At 32.4% G+C, this 23049-nt stretch overlaps 2 protein-coding genes and 2 long non-coding RNA genes across 6 annotated transcripts; 2 read left to right on the forward strand and 2 right to left on the reverse strand.

The window, feature by feature from the left end:
* Positions 1 to 34: 34 nt before the first annotated feature.
* On the forward strand, positions 35 to 1199 carry LOC126924906 (uncharacterized). Of its 2 annotated transcripts, XR_007713750.1 has the most exons (3): positions 50 to 542; positions 634 to 888; positions 1032 to 1199. It is a non-coding gene; the product is annotated as an uncharacterized LOC126924906 (long non-coding RNA). The 2 variants fall into 2 exon arrangements; XR_007713749.1 differs by having other exon boundaries at positions 35 to 888.
* Positions 1200 to 1372: 173 nt separating this feature from the next.
* On the reverse strand, positions 1373 to 9072 carry LOC126924889 (citron Rho-interacting kinase-like). Of its 2 annotated transcripts, XM_050739842.1 has the most exons (11): positions 7617 to 9072; positions 7191 to 7544; positions 6573 to 6817; positions 3900 to 6446; positions 3383 to 3829; positions 2957 to 3309; positions 2713 to 2873; positions 2425 to 2637; positions 2095 to 2347; positions 1943 to 2021; positions 1373 to 1861 (listed from the first exon to the last, which is right to left on the reverse strand). In XM_050739842.1, exons 1-11 carry the CDS (start codon positions 7816 to 7818, stop codon positions 1844 to 1846), a joined length of 4872 nt encoding a protein of 1623 aa, XP_050595799.1. In that variant the 5' UTR covers positions 7819 to 9072; the 3' UTR covers positions 1373 to 1843. The 2 variants fall into 2 exon arrangements, with proteins under 2 accessions (XP_050595799.1, XP_050595798.1); XM_050739841.1 differs by having other exon boundaries at positions 1373 to 2021.
* Positions 9073 to 9224: 152 nt separating this feature from the next.
* LOC126924895 (synaptic vesicle glycoprotein 2B-like) lies at positions 9225 to 19864 on the reverse strand. Its single transcript, XM_050739860.1, has 11 exons — positions 19322 to 19864; positions 17555 to 17611; positions 14164 to 14325; positions 13339 to 13501; positions 13100 to 13221; positions 12457 to 12695; positions 11943 to 12163; positions 11600 to 11820; positions 11015 to 11174; positions 10063 to 10190; positions 9225 to 9796 (listed from the first exon to the last, which is right to left on the reverse strand). Exons 1-11 carry the CDS (start codon positions 19323 to 19325, stop codon positions 9741 to 9743), a joined length of 1533 nt encoding a protein of 510 aa, XP_050595817.1. The 5' UTR covers positions 19326 to 19864; the 3' UTR covers positions 9225 to 9740.
* On the forward strand, positions 15895 to 16557 carry LOC126924908 (uncharacterized). The gene is made up of 3 exons (XR_007713752.1): positions 15895 to 16060; positions 16160 to 16340; positions 16467 to 16557. It is a non-coding gene; the product is annotated as an uncharacterized LOC126924908 (long non-coding RNA).
* Positions 19865 to 23049: the final 3185 nt, after the last annotated feature.

Raw genomic sequence — 23049 nt, forward strand, 5'->3', positions numbered from 1 at the left:
TAAAGATGTGTTTAAATTTCTATATATATAAAGATCAAGTTAAAAATATAGCTTAATCCGTATCTAGTGAACCAGTATGTAATTATTACAAAATTATCGTGGAATATAGTTAGAAAATAGTAGTACAGTATAATCGGTAGTCAGTCATACTAGAATTACATATTGCTTCCGAAGATATTCTTTTGTATTAGCCGTAATTGAAGTTGTACGAACAGTTAATTAAAAAACTGAAAACGTAGAATGAATCATGACCATGATAACATCAGTTATCAAAATATGAATGATCACTTAAGGAGGTATTCTAGTCTACGAATTTGAAAAAATTGAAAATTTTTTTTTTCATATTTCCAAAGTTTAAATTCCTTGAATTTGCCCTAAGATTGATTTGCCTAAGAATATGCCCTTAAAAGGATTTTTCAAAATTTCAATTATTCTATGAGTTACAGCCATTCTTGTAACGCGGCATTTGCTCCGGTCCGACCGGAACAAATGAACAGTAGACGGTAGGCGCTGTCCGAGTACCTACGTATGAATACCAATACGTATGAATTTTTCTCTGTTTTTATCACATTTTCATCGTTAATTCTGTGTTCTACATGTAAGAGAGATGTTAAATTTTCTCACTGCTCGTAGGTTAGGGTTTAAAATTGCTATACAATGTGGGTGTGTGTTACAATCATCAATCAATGTGTGCTATACAATCATCGCCTTTTAACAATAAAGCATTTGAAGTGAATCGTAGACTTGTAGTAGCTTTGAGATTGTTAGAAGTTGGAAGAGAAGGTATCGACATATTTTATAGTATGATGGACATTTGCCAAGGTTTGACCATTGGCACATATTATAGCTGACCATGAAAATTCTCCTTTAAATGACGACGTTTTAAAAGTAATAAAACCATTTTATGAAAGCTTATCAACTGATACTTTATTGGGACGATGTTTGGGTTCTGAAACCCAAAATAATAATGAATCGTTACTATATAATCGAATTTATACTAATTAAGAATCCGTTCGGCTTTTTTGCTTCAGATGATCAGAAGTGTTCAAATCATGCAAACCATGACACCCTTCTTTTTTGGGCCCCCTCTCCCCCCACTTTGCCAGATCATAACTTTGTGAATTTTGAGTTTTTTCGGTTAATTTTTTATGTAATCTTAAAATATCAATAAACAAATGATAAAAAACGAATAGTAAAAATATTTTTTGTTTCGTTTGTACAGAGTTTCAAAAACCGCCCGAAATTCATGCCTCTAGACTAGAATACCCCCTTAAGTAACAACATAGATTTTTTATTTTTTTCATATAAATTTTTATTCTATTAATAATAGTATTTTATTTTACAATACAAAATTACAAAATTTTTGTCATCAATATAGAAATTCGAAAATATATTATTGTCACATTTTTTTAAATAACAATACTATTATAATATTAACAATATGATTCTTAATTCACGCATTAAGTAGTACTATAAGTATTAACTTCAGATCTCTGTAAAAGCTAATGAAGCTTGTAGAAAGTAAAATACATATTACTTTTGAGACACGTATAAATACATTTGGTTAATAAATACTACGCAATACAAGCTCTCCTGTATAGCAAACATTTGAGATCTGACTACGTAACCACTTAATTAAAAGAAAATTAAATACAAAGTAAATATAAAACAAAATTTCCTGTTTGAACGAAAGATTCGAGTACATTCGTTTATTATGCATTAATTATCGGTTACGTATTGGCAAGAATGAACTATTTCAATTAAGTGTACAAAAACACAGTTTGCAACATATTGATTAAAACATACTTCTCTTAATTGTTACAAAATGTTTACAGCCTTGATCTCAATTCTTTTGCGATTCCTACAATTATATCAAAAATAGAATTTTTATTATTTTTAATATCAAAATGTATTAATATTTGGAAACACCGGTAAAATGTACTTTTTTCCCTTGACCATCTAAAGCCTCCATTAGACTCGATGTAAAACTGAACTCCGAACTGCTTTCGTCCTCTTGATTTCTGTAAAATACATCAATATAAATAAATTCGTATTTCACGACAATTTTAAGTATACAGTATTATGATGACATACAAAGTATCTAAACTGGTAAGACTGCCATTTGATTCGGGTATGATAGAAGATCCTTCAATCTTTAATAGTTCCAAGAAAGAGTTCATTGCTGTTATATAAATTCCTTTTGAGCCAGCAGCTCCCAAATAACGTAGACTAGATAACTCGATTAAAATTCGTTCTGGACTTTTTGACAAAGTATATGTATCTTGATCGAGTTTTACAATCTCCACGGATGAAAAATGAATGACAAACAAATATGGTTTTCGGAAAGCTGTAAAAATACAAATATTATTTTTTATGCAACATGTAAGATTATTGTATTTTAAGAAACGTTACAAGATTTCTTACCAAAAGCAAAAGGTAAATGATTCCATGTTGGATCAATGTTTCGAGTTCTTTGGCCACTTTCATTCACAAACATTCCAAATTCATTATAACAAAGCAAAAGCTCTACTTTTCCAGGTACAAGAGAAACGTTTAAAACGCAAACTGGGAAAATACCTAACTTGGCTACTCCCGATAGTGCAGCTTTGACTGAACTATCATCTTCTTCTGGAAATTCTGCAATACCATGAATTATTAATTGCACGGAATGAATGAATTCGCTAAATAACGTAAATAGTATTTATTACTTACCATCGACACAATAATTTTTAAGATCAATTTGGAAAAATTTATTACATCCTACTATAAGAACATTTTGTGTAAATATAGCACAACTACATGGTTCGGATGTTTCAAGTTCACGGACTACAATAAATTCTCCAGAATCATCTTCAATGTACCATTTAAGTAATCTATATTTATAACATAACAAGATTTTTATATAAAATATGATATTGAAAATCAAATGAAAATATATCTGCTTCAGAAAACCTACATTACGTGGGACTCAGTTGCTGCACAAAGCATATCCCGTTGTAATTGATATAAATGGTAGCTATCAGTGCCAGTTAAAACTGCCTTCGTATTAATTGCTGGCCTTGAGCATTCGGCAGCCACTGCATTACTCTTTAATTGCCTTAGACTACAAGATACTAATTGCCTATTTTCACCAGCTATCATTAAAGCTATTCCTAAATGGGGATGTAAAGTTAATTGGTGCACCTTTTTCACTCCACGAATCATAGTAAGAGTTCGTGATTTAGCACCGCTATACGAAAACAAACCCTCTTCTGCACCCAATAAAAGTACATTTTCTTCTGTCAAATTTACGGCACAATTTAAATCCAACTATAAAATATTTATATGTTAAAAATGAATTTAATATAAATACAATTGTTTGAAGGTAAACAAAATTGCTCACTTGATTTTTTGCTAGTCTTAATATAGTTTGATACTTTTTACTTCTATGAACATTACTCAGTATATTTTGACTAGTAATAGACTTTAAGGACTTCAACCAATTTTTCTTATCAGTCTGGCTCAAAGCCATGACATCCAAACGTGGTGTCGGCCAACAGGTGGTCGATGAATTAGATTCTATTCTAAAAATAAATGGTATGTCCGATTTTGCTGTTCCCATTACATCTGGATTAATTACTGTATCTAATACAGTAAATCCATCCTTTTCGATTAAATCGATACGATTTATTGGTGCCATTCCGGGAGATGGCTGGTGATCGTAAGTACATAAACACGGTCCTTCCAACCTAAGGTACTTTCTTTCCCAACAAGTATTCGAGCGGTCTGGGAGTTTTACCCAACTTTCCATCGGCATGCTATTGTTTTTACTTTCTACATCACATACATCCTATTATCAACGATAATCACATATTAGTATAAAATATAGGATTGCACGGTTAAAATATTAAATATCATACCGTGTCGGGTTTATCCGGTTGATCTATAGCTAACGTTTGAACGCTTCCAGTCAATGACGATAAACTTTCGTCACTATTTCTCCAGCTTTTACCAAACTGCTTAGCAAAACCTCCGGGTAAACCGCAAGTGGCAGGTGCGGTAACCATGCACTTTAAATGCGTCATTACTTGACATTCGTTGCAAATAGCTGCGCGTTTTCCAAAATGAATGGAATCCAAACACGTGGAGCATTTCCCAGCTCGCATTGGTAGACTGACATCAAATCGATGTGGAATATGATGTCCAATTCTTTGCGGCGTCAAATGTTTAGATAATGAGGTAGTTGATGGTTCTGTGGTATAATTCACGTTTTTTATATCGGGTGCTGAGGGAGACGATGGGGAGGTCGAAGCGTGAATAGCTTTCAGTGCTAATAACTGTTCAGTTAATGCTTTAACTTTGGCGCGTTCTTTTGCTAACTGGTTTTCCAATTCGCGATATCCAACTGGCATTCCAGTACCACTAGGAGGAATAGTCTCTTTCTGTTTAGTACCGAGTATTTTATCACATACTGTTTTCTTCTTCTTACTGCACTCTTCTAATTTAAATTGCAAGTAATCTATCAATTTTGTTTGTTGTTGTCTGGTACTCTCGGCTTTCACTTCCCTTTCCTGATAGAATTGTCGCATTTCCTCCAAGATGCTTTCCAATTCTGTGATCCTCATTCGAAGTTCCTGACCTTGATCTATGCTATTCTGTAAATCATTCATCAACACAAAATTCGCCTCTTTCAATTCGTGAACTCGTGTTAAGTGTTGACTACTTTCTTCTTTAACGACCCTTGTTTCTGCTTTAGTGATATCTAAAGCACGTTTCATTTCTGAAAGATCATATTCTAATTCCCCGCATTTATTTGTGGAACTTTCGACTTGTTCGCTTAAGTCTTGTACAAGCTTCTTGTATTGATCTTTTTGGGCTATCAAATTATTTCTTTCACTCTCTATATCGCTTATCTCCGATGCAAGTCTCTCGATATTCCGTTCTGCTGTCAGTCTCAGTGACCTTTCTTCGTTTTGTGCGGTTTGTGCTTCGCGAAGTTTCACCTCAGTCGCTTCTAAATCCTTTTGTAACTTCATTTTATCTTGAATTAGTATATTTTCTCGTGTTTCGTGATCACTTGTTAGTCTTTCGTAATCTGTTAGTTGTTCTTCAAGTACTGTACAGGTTTCTTTCAAAAGTTCAGTATTCAATTCATAGCCTTTAATCTCTTGTTCTAATTTATCTATCTTTGATTCCAATTCACGTATTTCTTCAGTATGTTTTGCGATGATCTGCGTCAAACGGTTGTTTTCACTACTTAAACTGTCGACCCGATCTTGATTTACTTTCGATTGCTTCCGCGCCGCGTCTAATTCTCTGCGTAAAGAAGCACTTGAAGACTGTAATTCTTCTACTTGATGATTGGTCTGAGTTAATGCCCTTTGGGCCGAATCAGCTTGCATTTTATTTCTAGTAGATTCTTTTGTAATATCATTCAATGACGCTTTTGCATTGTCTAACTCTTTAAGTAGCTTCCTTGATTTCTCTTCTCCCTCTTTTATTTTATGATCTAATTTTTCCGTCAGCTTTTGCTTTTCTTCCTGTAATGTTTTAACTCTTTCTTCTGCTTTCTTAGCTTCCCTCGTTGCAATTCGTTTATCTAAATTTGCATCCGATAGTTCCTTTTCCTTCTTCCATAAATTGATTTGTGCTTGCTTTGCTGTCTGACGTTCTGTGTTCAAGTTTTGTTTCATTGTTTGGAGATCTCGTTCTAATTTCTTCATTTGTTCTTCTAAATGCGTATCTGTTTTTATTATAGACATCCTATTTGTACTTGGTTGTACGGTTTCCATTTTAAGAGTAGCATTCTCTGATTCTAGTTTGGTAACACTCTGTTCCAAGCGTCGTAATAATTCTTCTAAATTACCAACCTTACGCAAATGCTCCTCTTCTTTCTGGAGAGAATCCTGTAATCTTTTTTGTAGAGCGGCTTTATCTTGTGTAGCTTGTTCTAAGTTCAGAGCAAGGGTTTCCTTTTGTTCCAAGTTCATCATTGTTTCATTTAAATCAGACTTTATCACTTGTAATTGTTGTTTCAGTTGCTCATTTTCAAGTTTTGACATTTCCAATTGTTCTTGTATTGTGGCAACTGCCTGTTCTGATGCTATTGCATTATCTAACTGCTTTGCCCTATCTTGTAATTGTTTTTTTAAAGCTTCTATCTCTGTATCTCTGGCTGGTATTGTAGCCTGTATACTACGTAACTGTTCCTGACAATCTTTCAATTCATTTTGGGCTAATTCTAAAGCAACATTCAACCTTGATTGACGACAATGGTTGGAATCTTGTTCATTTCTTAGCTTAGTCTCCAAATCTGTATTCTTGGCAACTTCTAAATCCAATTTTGCTCTAAGTTCAGCTAATTGATTATGTGAACGTGTAGCTATTTCTTCCAGTTTAGTTTCAACACCTTGAACGCTTTGCCGACTCAGTTCTCTTGTTTTGGCTAGTGATTCTTTATATTGCATCTAATAAAATAAATAATTATTTCAATATTTTTCCTTTACATTTAAATCAGATAAATTTTACTTTACTATATGTATGTACTATATTACTTATGTATCACTATATATATGTACATATATTTTACTAACCTGAAATACTCTGAGTTTATGTAATTCTGCATTTGTTGTCTGAAGTTCACATTCTGTTCTTTGCAACCTTGAACTCATCTCATTGTTACTAGTACATAATTCTGTGATTCTTACAGTTTGTGTTTCTATATGTTTATTCAATTGTGCAACTTTTTCCTTTTCTGCATTCTCCCATTTACGTTTAGCATCTTTTATCAAGCTTAAAGCTCTGGTTTCTAAATCTCTTCTTTCTTGACGCTCTAGTTCTGACATTACAAAATAATTATTGTATACAGTTTCACATATACAAATAAAACATAGTTTTATATATACACGAAAGATTCTACTATTTACAATTACTACTATATCTAAATATGTAATAATAGCCACTTTTAATATGTTTAAAAAATTTTAGAAATTAAATATCAGAAACTTAAAAATAATACAATAATTTTATAATGGATTATAATCATGGGCTAATTAAATAAATTCCATGATTTTTCTATTGATTAATGTAGTAATATATAAGTTTGATAATATTGAAATTTAAATTATATGGAAGAAAAATAGATGAAGAAGTTAAAATCAAAAAAAAGAAATTGCTTAAAATTTCTACACATGAATTGCAAGTCAATTTACCTAATGTTCTTTTTATTCCATTTAACTCTGACTTTGTTGCAATTAATTCTCTTTCAAGAATATCTCTCTCTTTATTGAAAGCTTCTAATCTTTTTGATTTTTCTTGCAGCTGAGCTTCCAATTGCGTTATACAACTGATTTTTTCCTGTAATTCAAATATTTTCTTTTGTTTCTCTTGGATCTCTTTCTTTTTAATATCTAATTGTGCTTCTAATTCACTTTTCTCTTTAGAGAATTTGTCAGACTGAGAGGAATGATGCTTATGAAACTTAAACTCAAAAAAGGAAGAGCAGTCTTTCTCAACATCTTTAAATTGATCATTTGAGTCTGATGCACACGTGCTTCTATCACCACCTATATACAGAATGTATCAGATTAAAATAGATATAGACAAAATTGTTAAAGAAATTTTGGTAATAGTTTTACCAAGACTTCGCCGAATTACTTCCAGATCACATTTTGCTGTTTTTAATTCTTTTTCCAACTGTTCTTTCTCTTTCTTGGATATCTCCACTTTTCTCGTTTTTTCCTCTTGTTGAGTTTCATTGTTAGTGGTGGATCGTCTATTTTTCCCACAGATTTTTCTGTAACGTTCCTCGAATTCCTTTTCTCTGCTTTCAAAATCCATTCTTTTTATTGCTCATTTGTGGTCGAATAATTTTCGATATTTTTTATCTCACGTTTGTTAGATAAACTGTCAGAACATGTGGTTAAAAAATGTTTTATTTCATAACAATTAACGTATCTATTTCATTGTCTAGACTAATGGCAAGAATCGAGATTGATACATGAAAATATAGGAACGAATTAAAAGTAATTTAGTCAAGTTTAAATCGAACTTTTATTATGTTTATACTATATATTAAACTTCGCAAAATTCCCGCGATTTGTAACCTGCATGAATTAAAAGACACAAATAAACACAATCTTATCGAGTGTGTAATGTTCTTCGGTTGTATAACAACGTTTTTGTATGGTTATACATCATGAAAATATATTTAATGTTACACGTTTTGTTTTACACTATCGTATTCATAACCACAGCGTATCTTTAACGGTTGCGGACATAGAAGCCGTTAACTACGGTCACGTGGTACTTTGGCGCCGCATTGACAATTGGTTGTGATCGCGCAAGCGCAATTTTATTTTTATCGAGTAAGAGCGTGTCAGAGAAGATAGGAAAAGTTTTGTTATGAAAATTGTTGCTAATACACCCTAATATTCTTATGTAACAGATATTTATAACAGTACAATTATTGAATTATACAGTTATCAAATCTATAATTGCGGATCAAACTTTATTTTGTAATTCAAAATTCTGTTTGATTCTGAGGAATCATATTTACGATAGATGGCGACAAAATTATCGGATTGCACTGCCCTCTGGATTAGTAAATGAATGGAGCTTACTTAGTTTGAAATCCAAGAAAGAATTCAAGTGTCAGAATAGAATTTTAATATAAATGTGAGTACTTTTCTATATTTACATGTTTACTTTGTATACTTAAATATTTTTCTAAAAACTTCTCCATAAACAGTACGTGTGTACTTGGATTTATGTGTTTTGTTTTACAAGCACTCGAGTCCAATCAAAGTACGATTATAAATTTCAAATAAAATTTATGCTATTCATACTATTGTTAATGTACTTTTATATTAACATTCATTCTATTGCGTATATTTAAAGTTTTTCTCCATTTTCTGAAATATTATCTCATAATACTGATAATTATTTCATAATATTAATAGAAATTCTATTCGCATATGCAAACATAGAAATATCATTGATATGTTACTTAATGTCTTGTACAGAAGAGACAGTAAAAATGCAGAAATACATAATAAACGAAGCATCTTACGGCATTATACTATACCATCTACAATTAAGAACGATGAGTATAGACATTAAATATATTAATGTTTAATATTAACTTTTACGTGATTAAAGTGTTTGTGGATTGAAATTACATTGTATGTGTGATTTTCGATACTAAAATCGAGTACGTATGAAGTAATTACGTATGTTGCGTGGAATATGTTAAAATTATATTTATTCGTATTGATTTAGGAATACAGGTGTTTTAAATCGAACAAAAGAATTATAAACGTTAAACAGCGTTTCTTGGCCTTATATTTGTAAACGTTTTATCAAGTATTCATCTAACTCGTTTTGGCGCGCAATTCGAACATAGTTAGCCGCGCTCTTACATTATCTTATCTAATTTATGATTACAGTATCCGATCATCTTTAAGATGATACACAAAATAAAATAAATATTATATATTTACACAAATTTACACGTTGTTGCACGAAGTAAAAACGGACTTTTCTTATTAAAAATTCTTCACGATCTTATAAAAATCGAAACATTCGCAGATATCGAAGTGCTTATTGTTTTCTTCGATCATTATTATCGCAATACAATGCTAGTTTTTGTCAAGAACTTCTCCTATAGAAGAACGATCCTTCTCAACGTGTATCAATTGTACTTCCACTTCTGGAGATACTTTTATCGCTCGATTCTCTTCAAGAGACGAGTCGTTCTTCGATTATTCCAGGGTTTCTTTACCTGTTTTCGGTAACAGGAAAGACATAAACCCGCATACTGAAAAGAAAGTAATAAAAAATTAATTAGTATATTTATTGTACATACATCCTTATTGTAAAAGTAAAATATGATCTTCTTTATCACAAGCGAAAAGCATGATAAGTTAGTCAAAAGAGATATTCTTAATATCCATCTTCAATTTATAAACTTTGACAATTAGTTTTCAATCATTTGCATCACTGATATTTATAAATTTTATATAATTTACTATTCAATTGTTCAATGAATTACTTTCTTAGAGGCGATTTATAATATGTACTTACTGAATAAAAATGCTGCGAATAAAATTATAGGAACCACGCAGGCTAAATCAATCAGGTAGCCGAATACTAAGTTACCGACTAACGCGCCTAATCGACCCATGGTAAGGGAAAGGGCTGCAGCCATTACTCTGGAAATTCAATAAATTCATAGTTTTAGTTCTAAAAAATAAACACCAAGATATAAAATATTCCCCAAAATATAACAATATCCAAAGTATGTATACTACTCATGATATTTAATATGAACGAATGAAATATTTTGATACTGGTTTTTCGGCATAAGCAAATGTTTCGATTTTGCATTTGCACTTGGCATTTGCAATTTGGGCCGACGTTTCGTAAACATTGCCTTCTCAAGGGAGACCTGAAATTGATGGTTTTAGATCTCTCTGTCTTCATTTATATTCTATGATGACTCGCCTGACCGATCAAACCGATGAGTGAATCGATGTCCATTTGGCCCGCTTCGGGCTGAGCCAAATGGGCACGCTCCACGGTATGCAGTCCAAACCTTATGAGAATCTGAACTGCTTTTACAAGCCCCTAAAGAGGCTCATTAGGGGAGTCATAAAGTATCCGTCTACAATACAAATTTTCCACAACACGCAATCCTCGAAAATATAGAAATGTCGATTAATTTTTGAAAATTTTGAAAATTATGAAATACAAAAATGCTTTCCATTCGGCGACTGACTCGGTAGCACGGACGAACAAATAGTACGTTATTTTTTTATATTGTAACGACACGACACCGCGACGATGCAATTTGGGTAAACTATGAGATTATACGATTAAAAGGCGTGTAAACGCGTCGTTCATTACATCGTGTCCTTGTTTTGTCCTCGGCTGTCGCCGATGTAATTAACTTGAGGAACGATTGTAAATCACTGGAGATTGTGCGTTCGCTTGTTTCCCTAATAAATAAATCAGAAGAGTGTGCGTGATTGCTCACCTGAGATTCGTCGGAAACATGTCGACGATTATGCAATAGACCAACGAGATACCGAGGGACGTCAGTGCCTCGAACACGCAGGATAATATTAGGTTTTGCGTTGCATTGACCACAAAATAGAAGGCGACAGTTACAGCGCCGGATACCATTAATGACATTACTGAAATTCAATATTATCATTTTTAATTGTAGGATGGAATGAGGCACGAGATATTTCTTAAAATATTATTCCTATTTACAAGAATGATATTTATTGCACGCATATACAGGGTGTCCCATAACACGTGGGACCCACTTCAGGAGTGAACAGGAGGAACAAAAACAACGAATAAAGTTCATACAAACATGTACCCTATCCGAGCTTGTTTCAAAATTATAGCCATTTGTGTTTCAATAATAATAATCCGTAACTGTTTATTACGGTCTGTATCATTCAACATATATCTGAAACAATACCTTTTTTATTGTTCTTGTACCTCTTGTCCACTCTTCAAGTGGGTCCCATATTTTAGGATACATCCTGTATGCATTTATGGTATCTGAAGAATTAGTGGAGCTACGTGCACATGATAATTGTATACTTACTCAAAAAGAACTTGGCGCCGAGTTTGTGCACGAAAATCGGTAGAATAATGGAGCCAGGAATACAAGCAAGTCCTATATAAACCGTGTGAAGATAAACGGAAGGCGCTATTACACTGTCGCATCCGTAATCCTGGGCTGTAGTTCCATTATCACTCGATAAAGACGATACTATGCAAACCGACGTGGATTCGCCAGGATATTCGTGTTCAAATTGTTCGAATCTATTGAAACAGTTAGACGTTCAATCCCGCTGAGTCAATTAAACGATCGATTTAATAAATCGATCAGGCGCAATAACTTTTGAAAGGAAGATAAAAATATTTCTCGGAAGGAATATACGTACCTGGTGAATAATTCTGGGAACCAAACCATGAGGGTGTAGTAACTACTGGTAAGGCCAAATTGAATTCCACAGGCGAGCAATGTGTTCCTAAGGTACGGCGATTTACAGAGAGCAGCAGTTAGATCACGTACTTCCTTTAAAAGCACCTTTAGATCCTTCCGTTTGTGTAGTTTCAACAACCTCGTGCTTTTGTCTTTGGTTTTTTCTTGCAATGATTTTACCTGAAAGAAGAAACAAAGAAGACGTTAGAAATAAAACAGAAAATGATACGAGTTAAATTCTCGTTAATCAATTAATTTTTTATTAGTCGATTTTAGTGGTTGCTAACAGGCCAATTTTGATATTGGCTTTTCTTTTTACTTGCATTTTGAGCAAACTTGAAACGTCGCCTCGAAGTGTAAATAAAAAGCGCAAATGCAAAATCGAAACGCGATTGTTCAAAAGACAATATCGGAAAATAAATCTAACGAAATCTGAAAAAGCCTGGACTCGGTGTTTTTGTGTACTTCATTACCGGGTAAGAGTCGGCGTCTTTTCCGGTGTTCTGCGAGTAGATCCATTTAAATACTTCGAGGGCAGCTTCCGTTTCGCCGCATTCGAGGAGAAATTTCGGGCTCTCCGGGAATGCAAACAACCACAGGCCCAACATTATCGAGGGCAGAGCGCACAGCGCTACGAAGAGATTCCATGATTTAAAGTAGAACATGTCCGAGACGTACATGAAGTTCATCGGTATGATCAGCCATGCTATCACTGAATAAACGAAGAGAAAGAATGGCGATTAAATTACAAAGCTAATTAGATTAAAAAATCTGATTAACAGTTTTAATAGAACGGTGAATTAATAAAACAGTCTAGATTATTCAATCATTAATACTTTGAATAAAGTAGTACGTTGTAAGAGAACAATTCAAATTATTCAAATTTCTCGCCACTTCGTATTACAATAATATTTGTTGAAGAATATCTGGAATGGAAGGACGAGCTAAGAAATTGATTTGGATTATCCAAGTTTCACGTCGCACCATATTGATGCTGTTGTTATTCGCGAAAGTTCATACAGATTTACTTTATTCAATGTTAAGGTGTTATGTTATTAAATGTTATTTGATATTATTCAATGTTACGTATAAATGAAATTACAAGATGAGACTCACGTGGTAATACTATGACTCCGACTGTCCAGAACATTTCCATCCAACAAAGACATTTTTCGCGATATTTTGTCGCCTGAAACTCCCCTAAATACGGAAAACAAATTCCCATAGCTCCGGTAACGCTGTATATATAAAATAAAAGAATAAAAATAGGAACAAAACGAAAAGAAAAATAAAAAGTGTCTGAGGTGGGGAACATAAGATACGAAGGATTTAACATTCAATTACAATACACTTACGCGAAACCGTTAAAGAAACGGAATATCAGGAAAACCCAAAAGTACTGGACAAAGGAAGAAGCAATGCCAACAATGCCATCCATTAACAATGTAGCGATTAACACAACTTTCCTTCCTTTGGTATCAGCCAGGCACCCCCATATGTAAGAACCAATCACCATCCCTATGAATAAGAAAGTAAAAATTAGTTTTCTATTTTTAAACCAGTTCTATAACGTATGGTTTAGAGTAAAAGAAAGGAATGAGAGAATCGAAAAACGTATGAAATAGTATCATATGGTTTCTTAACTTTGGTTCTTTCCTAATAGATTATTGCTGATAATAAAATAATTTCCACGTGATACACATGTGTTAAGCGCTGAGCGATAAAAGTTTAAGTAGAATTATTCGTTATGAGTCAGACATCTCCATTCACCAGGAAATAGAGATGTTATATTACCAAGTCTGATTAATATGCTCCCTTTTAAGAGGCTATTCATTCATATTGAAGAAATTTCATTCGATAAAGATCAAAATTATATATTTCTGACAGGAAATTAAATAAATTTGGGGATTGTATAATAGTATTTTTGATGAATGTCTCAGCGTAAGTTAAAAATTGATTGGAAAATATTTTCTTTTGAAGATAAATCGAAATTTATCGTTTGAAAAATTTTCCTGTTAGGAAAACATGAAAATTGATCGTGGGAAAAATTCTTTCTCAGTACAAATTCAAAAATTCTCTAAAAAATTCTCCCATCTGAATTAAAGAATTCTAAACTTATTAAGCGAAGAAAGTAAAAATACGTAAAGAGATTAATTTTGTATAGATTTTATGGTACTCACCCAGCATTGGTGAGGCTGTTAGCCAGCCTTTCGCGGTGGAATCCATTTCCAGGTCGCATTGTGCTGCTGGTAATACAAATGAAAGTATCGTGACTCCAATGGCGGTATCCATATAAATTAAACCGCAAATCGCCAACAGCATGTAATGAAATTTCCCGAATCCTGATAAGAAAAATATAATCTTATAAATATTTATTCAAATCTTAAAGAAGTTACAAGGAAAGGATTTATCGTTGCAATCAAGAAACTATTTGATCTTTGATTCATACTGTAAGCTTTTGTTAAATCTTCTAAGAGTCAACACTAACTTGTTTCCAACTTTCTTCTTTTTTCCTGATACGCATAATGGAATAAAAGATAAGATAATCATTTGCAGTCGTTGTCTCGAAAAATTTGCAAGATTTTACGACTCGTAATTTTAACATTACGCTTAAAATTCGACTTGAAATAATTCCCCGGTTTTCTAAATTTAGGTGAGCAATATTTTGATTACAGCATTCTCTCTTCTTCTTCTCGAAGAAGAAGAAGAGCAGAATTTGTGTAAAATGAGTACATTGAAAGAATTATTACGACGCCTGGAACAGAGGGTTACTACGCTAGAATCAAAGAATGCTACTCTTAGGATGAAAACCGTACAACCAAATACAACAGGGATGATGTCCATAATAGAAATGGATGTGCATTTAGATGAGCAAACAAAGAAATTGGACCGAGAAATTCACACAATGAAAGGGAACTTGAACGCGGAACATCAGACAGTGAAGCAAGAACAGATAAGTTTATCGAGGAAGGAAAAGCAACTATCAGATGCAAATTTACATAAGCGAAAACTTAGAAGAAGAGATCAAAGGCTATAAATTGAAGTTCTGAAAGGAACATACGAAATACTTGGAGAACAACTATAACAAGCGATCATAAAACGCGAGGAAATATACTAATTTAAGATAAAACGAAGTTACAAAAGGATTTAAAAGCGACCGAGACGAAATTTCGCGAAGCACAAACTGCATAAAAAAAAGAAAGGTCTGCTCCATCGTACTCCTCAGAGTTCGATATAAAAAACGTGAATTATACCACAGAACCATCAACTACCTCATTATCTGAACATTTGACGCCGCAAAGAATTGGACACCATATTCCACATCGATTTGATGTTGGTCTACCAATGCGAGCTGGGAAATGCTTCACATGTTTGGATTCCATTCATTTTGGAAAACGCGCAGCTATTTGCAACGAATGTCAAGTAATGACGCATTTAAAGTGCATGGTTACCGCACCTGCCACTTGCGGTTTACCCGGAGGTTTTGCTAAGCAGTTTGATAAAATCTGGGGAAATAGTGACGAAAGTTTATCGTCATTGACTGGAAGCGTTCAAACGTTAGCTATAGATCAACCGGATAAACCCGACACGGTATGATATTTAATATTTTAACCGTGCAATCCTATATTTTATACTAATATGTGATTATCGTTGTTAATAGGATGTATGTGATGTAGAAAGTAAAAACAATAGCATGCCGATGGAAAGTTGGGTGAAACTCCCAGACCGCTCGAATACTTGTTGGGAAAGAAAGTACCTTAGGCTGGAAGGACCGTGTTTATGTACTTACGATCACCAGCCATCTCCCGGAATGGCACCAATAAATCGTATCGATTTAATCGAAAAGGATGGATTTACTGTATTAGATGCAATCACTAATCCAGGTGTAATGGAAATAACGAAGACGGACATACCATTTATGTTCAGAGTAGAATCCAATTCATCGACCACTTGTTGGTCAACACCACGTTTGGATTTCATGGCTTTGAGCCAGACTGATAAGAAAAATTGGTTGAAATCCTTAAACTTTATTACTAGGTCAGGAAGTTAGGAAGAGTGCATGAATAAGTATAATAAGTAAGTACTAACTTCTTTTGCAAGATTTAAGATTTTCTTGCAATTTAGTATCTGTATGTGTTAATTAATTACATATGATTAATATTTTGTGTATTACAGAATTCAAAGGAAGAAGATAATAGCCTAGCTATTTCCCAGTTAGCGTTTTAAACATTTTTCTTGTACGTGGAAGAGTAGAATTCTCGTTTTGCTTCAATGAATTTGGAATGTTTGCGAATGAACGTGGCCAAAGAACTCGAAACATCGATCGAACATGGCATCATTTACCTTTTTGCTTTTGGTAAGGGTCCTTGTAACGTTTCTTAAAATACAATAATCTTGTATTTTTTATTGCATAAGGAAACATATTTATATTTTTATAACTTTTCGAAGACCATATTTGTTTATCATTTTGTTTTTCATCAAGACTCGTATACATAACTAATCAAAGAATCCAGAATGAATCCCAATCGAATTATCTAGCCTGTGTTATTTGGGAGTAGTTGGCTCAAAAGGAATTTATATAGCGGCAATAAATTCGTTCTTGGAGTTATCAAAGATTACAGACTTTTCTGGTGTACCGGAATTAAATAACAGTCTTACCAGTTTGAATACTTTGTATATCATCATAATACAGTGTATAATGTAAAGTTGTCGTGAAATATAAATTTATGCGTATTGCTGTACTTTGTAGAGATCAAGAGGGTGAAAGTAATTCGAAGATTAGTTGTACGATTTAAAAATAATAGACATTTATATTTGCGGATTAAAAAAGATAAATTCTCATTTAAGAATTTAAGAAACAATTGATAATATGAAAATATAAATATCTTCTATTCGAGTTTTACAATTTGTAAATGAGAATTGATTAAGATTCATATATAATTGAAATTTTTCATCATAATCACAATAGAATTATATCGAGACAAAAGGAATATCGTTCTTCCGCGTGAATCAGCATTTTTCAAGAAGAGTAACAAGTTTGATCCGGTTTCGATGCTGACGTTAATTGTATTTATGCAAAGACAATACGTAAATCAAACAATGCTCTTGAACTAGATATCCTCTATATTTTACAATCTCATTATTCAAATAAAACTACCAATCATTTACGTCTAAATTAAAATGTTAAGAATCAACGTTTAGATATACTTATCATCAAATTTAGTCTCAAGTTAACTAAACGAAAAATTTAATTAGAAGAAAAGATGTCATTAAACATATATAATGTATCTTTAAACAATTCACGTTGGTCGAATACTTAATTAGAAATTGTGATAAATTCAATTCTCATTTGCATCTCAAAAGTGATGATTATTAATCGTGTATATTCCGTATCAGGAAATCATTGATTCGTAGAAATGAGTGTAATCAATATTATTTTTGCAAACGCAGTTTTGCAATGATATTTTCTATCCCTGTTGATTAAAATCAAATGTTATTGTGATAAAGCTTTGGTTTTCTTCGATGATGTACTATTAATACTTAATCAATACGGAAAAGAGGATGGATTACCTGTTACGGTGATTGCATGCTCGAAATCGGCACCTCCGTCTGCCAAGAAGTCGAGCCCTGTCAAAGACGAAAAGATTTATGAGCTTCTTAAAATATCATGTTTTCTATTGTTATTTGAGGAAAGATCGCGATAGTGTATCAGTGTATCAGTATATTTCGTGGACACGTGTTTGCCATGGAATTTTTACGTTGAGTAAGATATTTAAAGAATTGATGTTTGATAGATCGTGCAAAGTTTACTTGGATGATGATCGTTACAAATGCTATTTTTACTTGCTAAATATTGAATTCTTGCTAAAGTTTAATGGAGTGTTTTACGTTAAATCGTATTAAAAAATAAATAATTGATAACATACAATGCAAAATTTATTCGATAATGATTGGAAACATGTTTTTGATAAATATATTAAAATATATCAAAATTTTTATTTTCATGTAGATACGTGTTCACGATAATGAACAAAGTATTATATGAAGTAATGGACAATTATCAGATCAATTAATAGATCATGCAAAATTATTCCTATAATGTTTCAAGAGATTTTTGGTACATAGAAAAGTGCAATTTGTTGTTAGCGGCGATATAAAAGATTATGATTTATATCTTTAGAAGTATTATCAAAATAATTATGGACAATTAACAATTAAATGCGACTATATAAAAAATTTTTAATAGGAAATATTTTAATATAGACACATGATGTTTGATTAAAGTCATTTAATTCGTTATTTTGATTTTTTTAATCTAAATATCCAAAGATTTTTATCATAAATATATTTCATAATCTTTCGAGACGATTATCCTTTGCTATCAAAAAGAAATCTGTGGTTGAGTAATGTTATATTAATAGCTACAGCAATATGTTGATTAGTAATGATGGTATCGCTAGCGAAGCAGTGATAGCAAATACATTAATGATACTAAGAATGGGATAGAAAAACCTCAATAATATTATCTTGTATTGCAATCAGTAAAACATGTATGTACGGTGATAATATCTATCTATTCTATTATATACTATTATAGATATAAATGATTATGTTAATGTCGGTAATAATAATAATAGTTTATTTTTCAGTCTATCAGCCATCAAAATGAACTCGATTTATAATTGTTTGTTAATGTCAGTAATCATTACTAAATTTGATCGCAATTTTTTATCTAATAACTACTTCAGAAAATAAAGGAATTGTTGGAAAGATGGAGAAAGCCTCTAAAAAATACTGGTGGTGATTCTTACAATTTCTAATTAAAAAACAACTTTTAGGCTTGTAACTATTCTTATTTTACTTATTTCATAAAAATTCCACCAGCTAATTCCAAACAAATAAAAAAAAAAAAAATAACCAGAAGAAAATATAAGTATAAAATAAATCAGTAAATGGAAGAAAATCCATAGAAATATTATTAAATAATTCCAAACGAATAGCAAATTAATATTTCTCAAATTCTTAGTATTCTCATAAACAAAAAAATTAATATTAAAGAATCTACAATTCAAAATCAACCCTTAAAGCCATAGCTATTCTTATTCTACTCATTCCATAAAAATACAAACTGATGTTTGTTAAATTTTTAAAACATATTCATAAGTAAGAAAATGATTCAAGAATCTAAGAATCTAAGAATCTAAAGATTTAAAGATCCAGAATCAGAAACGTATACAACCACTAGTCTCATTCTACCATGATCATTATTATCGTCATCTTCATCGTTATAATCATACGATAGTATTTTCTATTTTTTAAATCGCCATGAAAACCTACCCATGGTTTGCGATTACGTTGCGGAGATGTACGTTAGTCTCACGTGAAGTGATGAAGTCAGGTGGTGTCGGTGAGAATTCCGGACTCTGGAGGACCCCGGTCGCCAAAGTGCAGCACTCTCTGTTCCTTGTTCGTGTTCCACGGTTTTGTCCTCGTCTGCAACCACCGTACGCCACGCTCATTGGTGAACACTCGGTGGTATTTGATCGCCGTTTTTATCGCCCAAGCGAATTTTGGCGATGACTTTCCACCGGGGGGTATTCCTTTTTTATCCCCTCACGAAATTCTTCCACCTTCTCGTACAAAATCTTCTACCTTTTATTATTGATCGATAATTGATCTTTATAAAGTTCCTCTCCCTTCAAGTTTCTCTTTTTAAATGAAAGTTCCAACTTTCAAATTCGACGAATTGCAGATACTTCTGGAACGAAATAAAGACGAAGGTTGCACTAAAAACGTCTTATAGTCTTCATAACTAAGCTTTTGATTCAAGCACGACCCTCGATGGTGAACGAACGACTGACCAAAAAATCGATCGTGCCCCAGCATATATCTCCTCTCTTTTTAGTTATTAGTCTTCTCCCCAGATAAGATATAAAGCTTCGTTTATCTCTGTCACTCTTTCCTGTCTGTCTTTTTCCTCCTTCTTCTTTGTCTTCGCTTTTCCCTCTAGTTAAAGGTACTTGAGACTTTTGAGAAAAATTTGATCAGAGAAAAAAGAAAAGAAAAGAGAAAGGAAGCAAGAACGAAAAGAAATGTGAGTGTTCTGAAAATTCCTGATATCCACCCCGTTTGTTTACACAAGGATTAGTGTGTATGTGCATGGAAGAGTGTAAGTATAGAAAAGAATATGGAACTGTGTGCGTTAAGAACAGTTTTGCAATAATTGTTTATGTCATACGATACAGTCGTGCACCTAATTGATAAGACAGTTGTAACAAGTATCACGGGATTTCTAATTGCTTCAGATTACTTTGATTAAAATACACCGGTTTACTCTTACGAGGTTGTTTTATTACGTACGAGAATTGTGTCTGCATTATGCATCGGTGATACCTTTATCTGGCATGGACGCCGAATTGAACTTACTATTTTGTATAAAAGTTTATTCTGTTCTTTATTAATAAAGGATGCTATTCGAGCTTACAAATGTATTTGAATACTTTACCATAAAAATATTTACGGATATATTATGTGTGTTATATGAAACATTTTGAAACTCCATTAGCGTCGCTGTAACGAGACACGTTATGACTATACGTATTAAAATGCAAATGATGCAATATTTAAAATCAATGTGAAAATTTAGAAATACATACTTAAATACAGAGTTTGAAATTAATTCTACCAATATCAATAACAATATCCTTTACTTTAATCAAATTATTTATAATTGTTCCACCAATATGGGAATACTAAACTGACTTTGTTTACAGAGTATATAGAGTATAAGGAAAAACCACTGGTTAATTACCTCTTCGTCGTTCGATGTGTAATACTAAATAACCGAGTGGTCATTTAGAGTTCTTTATGCGAGTTTTCCAACCAACTTCTTAGTTCTTGACCTTCCTAATTTTTGATAAAAACTGGAATAAATTATTACTATTATTAACACGTTTGCTCCTAATGATGGAAACGTATGTGTGACGAGTGGGTTTTTTTGTACTGTACATCTGCGTCGGTACGTCTGCGTCATTGATTCTCATCAAAGAAATTTATTTAGTATCACGTTTAGTATTGTAAACGAATGTATTTTATTTTTTAAAAGATAGCTACAGTGCATGGTTTCAAATTTTTTTCTCCCATCATTCGACTCTTAAGATTACATTTAATTACTTTTTTAATGTAGCCAAAGGAGGTAGCACCATAGTTAGCTACGTAATGATTGGCTTTATAGTTTTCATGGGTAGTTTTCTTTGGATTCTATATATATTAATTGACCGGGCCACGTATTTTAGTTTTATCTCTTCTAGGAGAAAATGTCAATGCGTAAATTTTTATAATTGGTTAAATGATTATATGACTCTTATCATAACGATCAATTTAACATTAGCGATTATTTGGATATTCAACCTACTTTCAGTAGTTCAATTTCTTGCCACCAGTTGGCACACTGAAATTCTCAGTTTTCCATAATACTAATAGGGCTGCTTAATAGAAGGATTTTTAATAATTTCAGCAAAGTAAAGGATATTGTAGAATCAATTTCAAATTAATAATATAATTGGTAGATCATTTAATATGAATGTATTTTTTTTAATTGAGTGTAATTTGCTTGATAGTGCACAAATGTTCAAGAGATTTCGATGCGTGGAATGAAACTGACGACTGACAACGCGTGACGACGTGCTTCTTTACTGTATTATGTAGGTATGTATATGATTTATAGCGATAAAAAGATAAGCCACATTTTCAGGGTCTGTATGCACGTTGTCCAAATATGTAATAAGATTTCCAGTAAATAAACAAAGTGTTTGGACGAAATTCGGTTAGATGTGTGAGGTAACCTGTTTGTCACATAGTATATCATGCTTGGAATGCCATCTACGATTATTTTTCACTCTTTGATATCTAAGGATATCTCATCTAGTTTTGATTTAATATTCTATTTCACGTGATGAAGAATATTTACAGCATTTGTACCTTATATAGATGAATATTCAACACCTTGAACTTATATAACCTAATTTCAAATGATATTATGTTACTATGAAATAAAACTGTACCCGAAACCATTCATCACATCAGCTTTGAAAAGATCTATAGTAATTAAAAAGATATGTAGAAACAGAATAATTATCTTAATACTATTTGGGCCAATATGGTCAATAGATCTGTAGGTTTTATACCTTTATTACCTATTACTTTTGCCCTTATGATCTTATTATCCTTTACCCACTTTATTGTAGCCTTCACAAAGTTGACTTTTGACTTAATCTTTTATCATTGGACATTTCTTAAAAAGAAGATGCGATACGCTAGATTTAATACCAATCTGATAAAAAACAAATACGTATAACAACATGTTATAATATTGACGAATAACATTTAGTTAATCAACAGCTTGTTGAGGTGTAATATAATATATATATTATGTATATAATATATTACGTATATCATATATTAGGTATATAATATTACCAAATTAATAATATACGACAGAATTCAATCTAAAACTGTCAAATTTTATTATGAATTGTCCAAAGATGGATCCCACACAAAATTTGTCAAACCGTATCTTTACAACCGGTATTTCCGTCCGAATTTTATCCGGTTATTTCTACAAGCGAAAAAAACGTCACGCATGAAACAGCATATTGCACTTGGAAATCTCGACGGAATGTTTAAGCAGACAGTAGTACGAATGACTGAAGAAAACATGACGTTTTATCGGGGCCAAGTATGACGGAAGGGATTTTTCGATAATACGCCCACAAATATGTAGTAAATCTTATAAACGAGATAGGGATACAGGTAATAATAGTTGACATTTGTATATTGGTTAAATTAACCATTTGTGAGTAATTTTAGCTACATTAACATCTTGATTACCACGTGAGCAGTGTTTCTAGATATTTCGGAGGGAACAGACATCTTAAGTCCCTACTTGATACTTGTAATAAATTGATCGATAAGAAAATGCAAGTAGCTATATCAATATATAAAATTGTTCGTTTTCTTTCAAGTGGTATAAATCCCACTTTTATTGTTTCGAGACACTTAAGAGT

The sequence above is a fragment of the Bombus affinis genome, chromosome 15 (assembly GCF_024516045.1).
Source record: "Bombus affinis isolate iyBomAffi1 chromosome 15, iyBomAffi1.2, whole genome shotgun sequence".
Lineage (NCBI taxonomy): Eukaryota > Metazoa > Arthropoda > Insecta > Hymenoptera > Apidae > Bombus > Bombus affinis.